This window comes from Mchenga conophoros, linkage group LG4, assembly GCF_057382185.1.
Source record: "Mchenga conophoros isolate Kocher_MC1m ecotype Shallow Benthic linkage group LG4, M_conophoros_male_GT1.1, whole genome shotgun sequence".
NCBI lineage: Eukaryota > Metazoa > Chordata > Actinopteri > Cichliformes > Cichlidae > Mchenga > Mchenga conophoros.
This window is the reverse complement of record NC_140529.1, coordinates 37,363,797-37,375,908: the sequence shown is the minus strand read 5'-3', so window position 1 is coordinate 37,375,908 and position 12,112 is coordinate 37,363,797. Positions and strand designations below refer to the sequence as shown.

The following is a 12,112-nucleotide window of genomic DNA, read 5'->3' as shown; positions in this document are numbered from 1 at the left end:
GAAGGTTAAAAACCAAAGTAAAACATGTCAGTTTATGCACACATTACTTTTACGCGACTGTTTCATGCTTTGTCAGGAGACAGAGATCCACCGAGATAACCACTTCTAGCATGAGCTGATAACTCGACAGCTCTAAGCTTTTATTCAAATACCAAGATGACGATGACAAAGGCTTCAAAAAGGTAGTCTTATAGACCAGGGGTGGGGAACTGTCCTGGGCCGGTGTCCTGCTGGTTTTAGATCTCACCCTGGGTCAACACACCTGAATCAAATGATTAGTTCATTAGCAGGCCTCTGGAGAACCTCAGGACATGTTGACGAGGTCATTTAGCCATTTCAACTAGCTGTGTTGGATCAAGGACACATCTAAAACCTGCAGAACACCGGCCCTCAAGCCCAAGAGTTCCTCCACCCATGTTATAGACTGTACATAAAAGATGGACACAGCCACTATGACATCAAGCACGGGTTTGGAGAAGTTCTATTTTGAACCTCCAGGTGAGTATCACAGTGTTTTCAGACCACGATGATGACAGGAGACAGATCTGAGTGCAATTACCGACGTAACTGCGCTCTCAGACAGGCCGCGGCTGAACGGGACAAACTGGCAGGTGTTCCAAATTAAGGCTGTCCAAATCTCAAGGAGGAAGATGTCGGACCGTTCACAGAGTCGCAGCCCAAAGTAGGTCTGATTGGATGGTCACGGCATTATCACTCATAATCCAAATGGGATTGGTTCTCTCAATTTACAGCACACTATAAGGCTACGTTCACTCTGCAGGTCTTAATGCTCAATTCCGATTTTTTGATCAAATCCGATTTTTTTGTCTGCTCGTTCACACTACAGATAAAATGCGAACGCGCTCTAGTGTGAACGCTCAAAGCGGCCGCATGCGCAAAAGAAGACGTCACACAACGCGCTGTTTAGACCCAGAGCAAACAGTATTGTTTGACTGATGGCCCTTAATATAAAGACTTCGGACTTTACGTTTCCCAATTTTTGCTTTAAGTTATTTTGTTATCTACATAATAATGTAAATAACCTAATAATGATCCTTATTGCTGTTTTAGAGGAGCGCTGCTTCAAAGGATAGTTGTAGATTTCTGTCAGAATCTGCAGATTATACAGTACAAATAAAATGTTCACGTTGTCTTCCCAACAGTTTCACTGGATGGCCAGAAAGCGTTCACGATGTCTTCTCCGGTGCTGATAATTAGCGTCTGTCTTGTGTCAGTGACGTAAAAGACGGATTTAATGCGACTTGACCATCAAACAGCAGTCGCTTTCTGAAACATCGGATATGTATCGGATTCAGTGCCACATATGAAAGTGAACCAGATCGGATTTGAAAATATCGGATTTGTGCCGTTCACACTGTCATACCATGATCGGATATGGGTCGCATAGGGTCAAAAAAATCGGATTTGATGCGCTTTCACCTGCAGTGTGAACGTAGCCTAAGAGGAGAAGTGTTTTTGAAACCTCACATATCTAATATAAACTCTGTGTGAGCTATTATACAGAGCCTGTTGATGTTCATAATGGTCTCTTTGATAAATAATGAATCATACTTGTAAGCACCTTTCAAGCAGGTTGTTGAACTTTAAAGTACTTCACAGATGACTGACAATCCAATAATAGGACATAAGAAGAAGTAATAAAGCAATAAAGCCCTTACCGAACTTCTGTCAAAGGTTATGGTAAGATTGGGTCACATTAGGATCTCCACAGCATCCAATATTAAAGTTTCAACAATGCCATAAAAGAAATGATCATTAGGAGAGGTACTAGTGACGTTCTTATTATAGCCAGCGCTGAAGGGCATTATTGATACTCGGATACTTGGATTTTGAGTGGAGGATCACTTTAGAGTCACTTAAGAGTGACTTACTCTCACAATCTGGGTTTGAGAGGTTAAAGAGTGTTTGTAGGCGATGGGCTTCTGTGCGCTTTGAAAACTTTAACCAAATTAGCTCAAGTCAACAGTCAGCAGGACTCTTCTTATCCTATTATGGTCGGCCCTTCTCCACTGGACATTTGGAATTTGAATATCCACACAGGCTTCACATCACATTATGTAATGCTGTTTGAAGCAAACTGCTGTGTACGCTGTGTCTGACACCAGTATCAGTCTAACACTCCAAACACAATCAGATTATTCTTATTTACATAAAAAATCAGATTAAAACTACAAAACACGCCTCATCTGTTCTCTGTGTGAAGCTAATTAGCAGATATAGTTTCTTATGACCCAGCAGCTCATCAGCAGAATAAATGGGTTTTATTTTTGTCCGTGACATTTAGGAATATTTTTAGAAAGCAGAGGTTGTTACCTTTCCAATAAAGAGTGTGTTTTAAATTTTAAATAAAACCTGGTAAGACTTAGATCATACAAGCTTATAAAACTTGTAAAAGTGTGTGGTATGGCATGTCTCTTCAATGAAAGTGATGCTGTTGGGTGGAAATATCTATATTCTTCAAAATTCTTCAAACAGCAGTGGATGTTAATCGAACACTCACCCCCTAAACTTAGATGGGCTGCTGGTGACTACTCAAAAATATTGTGGCCTATAAAGCATCGTCTTTGCATATAAATGTAATGTGGTTCATTTTTTTAGTTAAACAAAAAAGAAACATTTTAATGGCCAGATATACTTTAAAATGTTATCAGCCCAGTGAATTAACGAGGTCCCAGAATGGATCCCTGAGGAACACCTGTAATAGAACAGAAGACATGACCTGAACCATTTAATTAGGATAGCAGCTTTTATTGCATAATGTAATGTTATTTAATATTATATAACTATATTTACAGAAGTGCATTCTTTAGAAAAAGAAACAGGAAACTGGTCTCCCTCATTTAATTTTTAACCACTTTAGTCCCATTTTTTGTGACTTCCGGTTGTTCTACAGGATCATCAGCAGATCAGTATTTAAAATATTATTTAGTCGCCACCAGAGCTGTTTGGCTCCCCTTTATAATACTTTTTTTTTACACTGCTTTACATATCTGTTTTTCCCACAGTGTGCCCATACTGAAGCAGTCATATGGATAAACTGGTTTTGATATATTAAGGCAGTGTGTGTGAGAGACGTTTTGTTGTCTGAACACTTTAAACTAATCCTGCAGTTTATCTCAAACACACCTGCTCCTCTCTACACTCCCAGTTCCCTCCTACTGAAGCTGCCTGACCAGCTCCCTGTCCTCCTCAGAGTTCTCCTCAGGCTTTTCTTTTCCTATGTTTTCTCTGCCGACTTTCCCTTTGGGCTTGAAGGCCACAGAGAGCAGCTCCTTCTGGATCCTCCGCTCCCTCTGCCTCCTCAGCAGAGCCAGGATCTCCTTCCTCTGGTCCCCCATGGCCGCGTACCGCTGCCTCTCCTCCTGCCTCTGCCGGGGATCGGGGACTCTTTGCGGCTCCGGAGCGGGACCGGCGGCGGTGCTGCCGCTGCGCTGCGGCCGAGACACCGGCAGCCTCTGGCGGATATCCGCCGACACCAGCCGCGACTCCAGCGGCGGCAGCAGGGACAGGGAGCTCCACAGCTGCCTGGCGTGGGACACATCCTCCGGGGAGGATCCTTCAAACACGATGAAGAGCAGATCAGTCTCCTCCTGCTCCGGAGGATCCGCCTGAACGGACATTTGAGCCTTCGGGCCAGAAACAGAGAAACAGAGAAACTTTTAATTTAAACAGATAACGGCGCTCTTGTTTACTGTTGTCACCATGGAAATAGACTACGGCAAGCCAGCAGGAGTCAAGATTTTCTTGACGCGCGTAAGCCTTCAAAATAAATTCAAAAGCAGGATTAATGTAATCATTTCAGTCGCTTTTGTCTGTCAGTGCCAATTTTTAGAAGAGGAAAAAACACAGTGACAGCCCATCACTTAATCTCATGGATTTAAGCTTTTATCGAGTAAAATTCACAAAACTGTTTCAGTTGCTGCAGACTAGAGTTGACTGTGCACATAAACCTTCCTGATCACATACAGTAGCCTAATTATTATTATGTTTTGGCGCTCTCTTTTGAGCCATTCTTAATGTTTCTGACCATCTGATAAACAAAAATGTCAATTAAGCTTAATTAAATGAAACCCCAGTTAATAAAACTGGTTAAAAATAGGGCTTGCCAAAGGATGGATATCCAGGAAAAATCCAGGAATTTGTCTTTTTCATAAAGTGGATTTCCTTAAACTATAATCATAATGAAAATAAATGATCTAAATAAATGAATAAGAACTGAAATAGTCTGGCAAGGATTGAATTTGGACTTTCATGAAGCAAAGAAAAAGCAAAGAAAAGTAAAATGATGGCATTATTGAGAAACAGATTCGGACACAATAATCATTTTATTTTAGTTGTTTTGTTTTAAGAACAAAGATGGAGACTTGTTTTTTATGTCTGCACGTCCGGGTCACACTACGATTGCTGTAACCCGTAGTTATTCTCTCCTCGTGACCTTTGACACTTGTCTGGACTACATGACATGTAACTGAGCCATCAGTGCTAAAACTAGCCCAGATGTGTCTGCTATTTAAATTTGAGACACTGTTTAAAACGTCAATAAAACTTAATGATTTGCATGATTTTAAACTGTGTGAATGACCTAAGTTTACACAGAGAAGGGTTTCAGGTGTGGAGCCAGTTTAAAATATTTTATGGACTTTTATTCAGTTTGATCTAATAAGGTGTTTTTAAATTTGTGATTCTCATAAAAGCTTAATCTCGGAGTTTCTATCAAAAAGAGTGGGATGAAAACATTGTTTTTTTTAAGAAGACGAAACCTGCAGTTCCTCTAATGTCCACTGGAGACTCCTGAGTTCCTGCAGACTCATGTGTTGAAACTTTACAGCAGAAATAAAAATGTTTACTGCCTGAAATAAAACAATTTTGGTCTCTATCTTAACCGATATACAAGGAAGAATGTTTGTATAACTCACCTGCTTAAATTGCATGAAGGTTTAAAGTTTGCATTATTGGGGGCGTGGCCTATCTGTGACATGAAGGAGTTCAAAACCAATGGGTGAAGCAGAGGCGGAGGCAGACATTTGACACACCCGGGCTTCTGAAAAAACAACCCAGGCGTCATAGAGACCATGTCCATCTTTTATGTACAGTCAGTGTAAAAGAAGCCTGTCACGTACAAGAAAATGCAGGTAGAGGAGCAGAGTTTGAGGATCATTTAATAACACTGGTTATTGGTCATGTGTGCAACATACTAATGTGAAGCCAAGTTTCTATACTTTCTATATTGTTAGTTTTAACAGCTTAATTTATGGATTCCCAGTGTGTTGTCGGCACAAAACAAGGAAGTGCTGAAAAATCCTGAAATGTAGGCACTTTCCAGCACCTCTGTGTAATAACCAACTCAATTTTGTTATCACTTTAGCAGATACATGTCATCAAGCTGAGCCAGAACAACCGTGGGCTCTTAATTTGAAGGCAGACTGACTGAACCTCGTTTGATTGGCTGAATGAAGACCTGCTGCTAACTTTGGATAGGAGGTAGGCAGGAGCCCAAGGGCTCCACCCCCAGGTATCGCGGCTGATTTAAATGCCAGGGGAGGAGGAAGGACATCATCTTCATCTTCATCCTCATCATCACCATCACTTCATTTACCTGACATGAGAGTCTCATTTCCCTGGAGTTCAGCCTGCATCCTGCACTGAGGACTGAAGCCCTGAACGGTGAGTACAGCGCTTTAATTTTAATTTTAATACTCCCACAGTTTTGATGCCAACCTACAGCTGCTGCCTTGCTCAGTGAGTTAGAGCCTGTGTGGATGCATCTAAACTTGCAGAAATGTGTAATGTTCAGTAGATGAATCTCCAACAGGTGGCTATTTTGTGTCAAGACAAAAGAAATGTTCTATTTTATGAGGTGTAATTAGGAACTAATGGCCTTCTGCATGACCCTGAATCCGTTATTCGTCATTAACAATAATTCCAGGCTGACCTGTTCTCAGTTTAAACTGTGAAAAGTGTCAGAAATGATGCAGGATGCTGATTTCACCTGCTCTGCATAGCCCGTGTGCCAGTAGCCACACATGGATGCTCCCCCCTGACATGTCACCATTTTGGTGTAAACGGTAAGCTTGGCTGGACACATGAGCTGCACCTTATAAGGTAGTATGCCTGCTAAGTCCCTAGCATCCCTCTTTGGGCTACCAAGCTACCAGGAGCAAATGGTTAGCCAAACATGGGCATTCCAGCATGGCAGCTCACTTGTTTGATACTCGGGGTTATCTGTGTGCTGCTTTTCATATTTTATTGCCTGCTGTTCAATGGGAGGTCAAAGCAGCCTTGTGACCTGCACGCAGAGGCACAGACGAGGATAAGTGAGTAAGTAGCTGTATGCAAACTTTAGGGAAATATGGCATTTATTTATCAGATGTAATCTGTGAGACAGTTCACTGAAAGTGGATGTAAATGAGCTGTGAGATGCAAAGGCAGCAGTTGGAGGCACAGATGGAGGAAGTGTGAGGCAGAAAAATGAGCTAATGAGTCAGTTTTATTGATGCTGGCGCGTCTTCATCACTTCTTAGCCTTTATGTGCCCCTGAAAGGTTTCAGAAGTCTGTGAGAAAGATGCTTTTATTTCTCCTCCTCTGCTTGATGCTGTGTGAGACTGTGCTACAAAATAGTTTGGTCTTTAAATCAAGTTGCGCTGAAGGCGTAGGCGTAGTTTTTTCCTTCAGAAAACTGAACAAGTTATGCATTTGTCCTGTTCAGTAAAGGCATGAAAAAAACAAAAACACATCAACAGTAGTCCGTATGGGAAAAAATGCCTCCAACAAGGTCTTTTTCTTTAAAAATTGGTCTTTTTTACTCCCAAAATATAAAATATGAATCTTGTGTTGGAAACATAATTATCTGCAACGCACACACTGCTGTGAGTCCTGGTGCTGGCAGGTGGAAAACTATGGAGAAACCAGGAGATGGATTTATAAAAAAATTTTTTAAGTTGTGAGCTGCTGTTTTTGAATTTGGGAGTTTGAAACTCATTTTTCTTTTATAGAGCACCAGTTCTTTATGCTATGACTCTGGGCTGTTAGTGGGATGCACTGGGCTCAACAAAACCACCAGATTAGCCTCTATATGCAAAATAATTCACTCTAATTACAGTTTTATAAGATTCCACACAAGCCTGTATATGACAGCTACTCATCATCTGATGTAATAAAACCAAGAGCATCCTGATATAAAAACAAAAATAATGAGCTCAGGGGGTGTGTAGGAAGTTTCAGGGAAACAAAATAAATGTTGTAATTTACATGTACTAAACTGTCCAACCTTCTGGGATGAAACTGGATGCCGATAAAAGCTTTCCTTTAGAGTGTCGTAACACTGACTTTGGGCTCGATTGAAGACAATCTCAGTTATGGGTGAGTGGATACACAGAACTCTACTGAAACTGTTTTCAGCATCAGCTTTTCCTTTTTTTCTGTAATGCATTAGATAGCTTGTTGGCATGCAGGTGAGCACAGGTACGATCCTGTAAGCAAAGTGCAGAATGGAATAAAATTTGCAAAAGGCCAATGATATGAAGCATGTGCTGTAAGGTAAGTACCATGTAATATTACAGAGAAAACTCCAGCAATTAGATCAACCCCTTATGAGCAGCACTTGGCAACTGCGGGAAAGAAGAACTTCTTTTTAACAGGAAGACACTTCCAGCAGAACCAGGCTCAGGGAGGGGTCTGAGAAGAGGAACAGAGAGACACAGAAACAATTATGGGAGCAAAGACATAAGCTAATAGATATAAAAATGTGAACACGTGGGGAGTGAAAAGAGGTCCTCAGTGCATCATGGGAAATCATCCTGCAGCCTGAACCTGTAGCAGCATAAAAATAGATAAATGGCAGGTTTATGAGTACAATAAGGCAAAATTAAAACTGCAGTGAATATAAAAAAGCAGAGAAAGAAAAAGTGTCTTTTTTAATTCACATTTTTGATTTGTCAGCAGGTCAGAGGTCAAATCAACTCACATATCAGAGGCTGAGCCGGTCCCAATCGACGATTCAAACGTCAGCGTCACTGCCTCCGAACCACCAGCGTTAGACTCCGATCCCGCCGCTGCTGACCCGCAGGTCGATCCGACCGCCAACATGGCCGACACCGACGACAAGTACCTCTTCCTGGAAAACGACTTCCGCAACAGCGGCGTGGCCCAGGCCGACTGGGCAGCTAAAAAGATGGTGTGGGTGCCATCAGAGAGGGAGGGCTTCGAGCCGGCGAGCATCAAGGAGGAGAAGGGTGACCAGGTATGCATGGAAACAAGAATGATTGACAGGAGCCATCAGGAAACACAAATATGATGTTGATTAAGTCAGAAACAGCGTGAAAAGAAGGAGCTGAAGCAGAGTGGGGTTGCAAAGCAGCTTGCAGACAAACATTTACACCAACTGTTTGTCTTTGTTACTTTGTTACTTTATGAAGAGAGTAACAGTGATTCTGGTCTTTTAACAGAGTTTTACCCTTAAACTCTTTAATTAAATTTAACCTGGCACTTCAGTACGGGACCGCTTTCTGCAAACTGAGTAAACACAAGAACAAATGGAAAAGCTTCCATATATTCCAGAATACTCTATGGGAATTGTTTTGTTATGGACGAACATGAGACGCAGCGGTTACAGACATTACTTCCTCGCGTGTAAAACTTCAGAAATTACTTTTCAAAGATTAAAAAATAAACTTGAGATAAATTAAATGTAGAATTTCAACATTTTTAATTTTCTTGTGAGATTTTCTTCTCTTCGTTGTCTTTTTTAGTTTTCTCTCACCTGTTCTCAAACCTGTTTCCTCTGAATGACACAGATGTGCAGGACACCAACACGGTTGTTTGGTTTGTCAGGCGATGTGATATTTGAATTTTTGTGCTGAATACCTGCCGCTGCTCTGCAGGTGCTGGTGGAGCTCTCCAACGGTCAGAAGGTGACGGTGAACAAAGACGACATCCAGAAGATGAACCCGCCCAAATTCAGCAAGGTGGAGGACATGGCCGCCCTCACCTTCCTCAACGAAGCCTCCGTCCTGCACAACCTGCGCGAGAGATACTTCTCCAGCCTGATCTATGTGAGGAAAACACTCAATGATCACCTGGCGCCTGATTTATCTGGTGCTCAAGTCAAACTTACACCCATGATTTTAAGTCTCTTTGTTAGAAACTGTGTTTAAATTACATTAAAAAGGAAGTTTGTTCTATAAAAACCACACAGGTCTGTGTTTATAGAACTAAAGTGAAAACTTTGCCCCCCTATGTTGAAGACAAATTGAAAGAATCAGGTGTTAACCTGAATGTGCTGTAAGGTTTTACGTAAAGAAAACTGCAGTAAAGACAAAGTCAGCGGGAGACAGGAGAGCTGAGGGCCCCTCATAAATTCAGAGGCTGAAGAGACTTAACGTTCAGGTGGAAAGTCCTCGTTTAAGGACTGATGTACTGGAAAGATCAGCAGCTTATGTTTGTATTATTTTAGTCAGTCTTTCAAAGACTAATAAGGTACTGCATGTAAAAATTTGAATCCGAGCTCATGCATCTCATACAGACCACTGTGCAGATCCCCGAGAGTTAGGAGGTCCAGTTCCTCCAGTCCTTATATGAGCAGAGGACTTCAGAGCAGCTAAAACCATCTCTGACGTTAACTCGAGCCACCGCTATTGTTCAACCTAAAGTTGGATTATTAAGAGAACGAGCTGCAGGGCCTGTGCAGTTTGAATTAATGCAGCAATGTGAAGTTTTCTCTATAATGTTGTGGTTAGAAAGGAAGCGTGTGATTAGGTTTAAATATATTCAGAAGCAAAATAATCTTGTTTTAATCATTAAAGCCATCAGATTAGACAAAACAGGGCATTGATTCACACAGATTACATTCATTCTTACCATGTATCAATATAATTAATCCCATCATTTGACTCTAAGGCTGCTTTATTATTTTGTCTCTATTTGCTGTAAAACAAACTGAATGAAACTTTATTGTTATAAAAGACGAAGCAGCAACAAGAAGCAGTCAGGAAACAGTTTATAACGAAAATTAATTTATAGTCTTGACTTTTAAACATGTCAACGAGGTGGAAGTTCTTATAGTCACAGGTTAATAAAGCACATGAACCTGCTCGTGCATGAAAAGAGCGAGGCGCCAGTTCAACAGTTCACACTGTTTTGATCTTGAATGCACCCAGTCGAGGTGTGGCCAGTCCCTTAAGAAGGTGGGAGGAGTCAAACAATCAGACAGGAGCTGAAAGAAGGAAGCAGAACACACCTGAAACTGAGCCACAGCTGAAACAACACTTTTACTTTGGAAGTGTGACCTGTCAAACACGATGACTCCCATTATTAGGAGCACACACCTGTTCATGAACTATTACAGGAGTACTAAAATCTGCATGTACAGCATAAGATAACCTTCCTTATTCCTGCTGTGCGTGAGTAATCAGATATCAAAGCACCAGTTTACTGGGCGATGTCTTAACATTTTAAAAACTCGAGTAGAAAACAGACGTCAGAATGAGCTGGCAGCTCCGGCGTGGTGATAAAGTGATGTTTCGTCCCTCCACAGACGTACTCGGGCCTCTTCTGCGTGGTGGTGAACCCCTACAAGATGCTGCCCATCTACTCTGAGAAGATCATCGAGATGTACAAGGGCAAGAAACGCCACGAGGTTCCACCGCACATCTACTCCATCACGGACAACGCCTACAGGAACATGATGCAGGGTAACTGTCTGCATGCACAGACAACAGATCACACGGTAAAACGCACACGACTGTTGTTCTTATCAAGAGTCCAAGAAAAGCAGCTACAAACTTTGTGTTTGATACAGAAAGTATTTAAATACTTTTTTTTTTTATCTCAAACCAACAAACATGTCCATCAGCATCACTGGAAATATCAAAGATGTTCCCAGATGACTGAAAATCAAAGAATTTAGTCAAGTTTATATGTACAGACGGATTAAAGTTAGACCATCGAGAAGTAAACGACAGGTGGGAAATGCACTCAGGTAAATAAATGACAATATTTCACATCGTAGAAAACTTTTTTTTAACCAAAATTACCTTTAAAATTTGTAAATAAGATGCTGAATTATGAATATTTCAATATTTTAGCACATAAGTGACCAGTTTTATAGTAAATATAAAGATACAGATCTCCTTAAAGGCTCTGTGACGATAACAAAAACATTTTTATCCATCCAACTGTTCTTCACCTGTCCCAACAACCGTTAACCTGAGCCACTTCAAACCTGGAAGGTGTTTCACTGCTGGTGACCTGAACAGGTGCACCAGTGAGTCCAAAGCACATATTTTGAGCCAAGTCCAGGTGTGCCACGGGACTTTAGGAGGCATGGAAACTGTAAGCAAAGAGAGAGATGAGGGTGAAAGTAAAGCTGAGGATCCATCTTCTTGCCTTCACCTGTGAGCAGGACCTCTGTGTCGTGACTAAAAGAATGAGATCACAGATATAAGATGTAAGCAGCACTTGCAAAGGAATCAGATGAGGTGGTTTGGGCGTGTGACCAGAAGAGTGTGAGGAAGTTGGGGACCTGCAGACAATGTGTGGATGGCACTCCCCCTGTTTACCTGTGCATCGCACTGATAAACGGTGTGTTATAGAGCTCTGTCCATGCTCTCTCATATGATATATTACTTGATAAGATTTCTTGAAATTTTTTACAAGGTCAACTTTGACCTTGGGAGCTAACAGTGAAAGTCAAGGTCAAACGCTCAGCCACCCTAGGTACTCATGTCCCCCAAGCTCCAGTATGTTGTACAGTTGGAAGATGTTTGGTGTGACTTCGACCAGATTTTCACCTAAATTAAATCCACTCCAGCTGTTATTGGTCTCTACCATCACATGGAATATGACAGTTACATCTAGACTGCTAACAACCAGACAAATGGAGCGGTGACATACTCCCTCCCTTTGGGGAGAAACAACGTGTCTCTGTTTTCCCACCTTCATTGAACCTACCGTTCCCGTACAGTTTACAGCATCTATGAAGGCACAAAACCTTCATGTGCAAAGAACTTTTCACTTTCTTTGTGTTTTCATTCCTGTGTAGAAACGTTACCCTCAGAATAATGACTGTCGTAAAAATTTCCACACTTTCAACCC

General features: G+C 41.5%; 2 protein-coding genes across 5 annotated transcripts in view; one reads left to right on the top strand and one right to left on the bottom strand.

Moving 5' to 3' along the window:
• Positions 1 to 2,549: 2,549 nt before the first annotated feature.
• On the bottom strand, positions 2,550 to 3,727 carry hoatz (HOATZ cilia and flagella associated protein). The gene is made up of 2 exons (XM_085272702.1): positions 3,148 to 3,727; positions 2,550 to 2,716 (listed from the first exon to the last, which is right to left on the bottom strand). Exon 1 carries the CDS (start codon positions 3,639 to 3,641, stop codon positions 3,177 to 3,179), a length of 465 nt encoding a protein of 154 aa, XP_085128828.1. The 5' UTR covers positions 3,642 to 3,727; the 3' UTR covers positions 2,550 to 2,716; positions 3,148 to 3,176.
• A 1,826-nt stretch (positions 3,728 to 5,553) lies between these two features.
• LOC146576729 (uncharacterized) overlaps positions 5,554 to 12,112 on the top strand; it is a 30,446-nt gene continuing 23,887 nt past the window's right edge. For 3 of the 4 annotated variants that reach the window (XM_085272192.1, XM_085272190.1, XM_085272193.1), the window contains exons 1-4: positions 5,554 to 5,685; positions 7,964 to 8,261; positions 8,902 to 9,072; positions 10,554 to 10,710. In XM_085272192.1, coding sequence (XP_085128318.1) covers positions 8,106 to 8,261; positions 8,902 to 9,072; positions 10,554 to 10,710 — 484 coding nt within the window. In that variant the 5' untranslated portion in view covers positions 5,554 to 5,685; positions 7,964 to 8,105. Of the gene's footprint in view, positions 5,686 to 7,960; positions 8,262 to 8,901; positions 9,073 to 10,553; positions 10,711 to 12,112 lie in introns of those variants that run through there. The other variant, XM_085272191.1, reaches the window with a different exon arrangement.

Bases quoted from the DNA above. Each gene is read 5' to 3' on its own strand.
- hoatz (XM_085272702.1), bottom strand. From the start codon at position 3,641: ATGTCCGTTCAGGCGGATCCTCCGGAGCAGGAGGAGACTGATCTGCTC.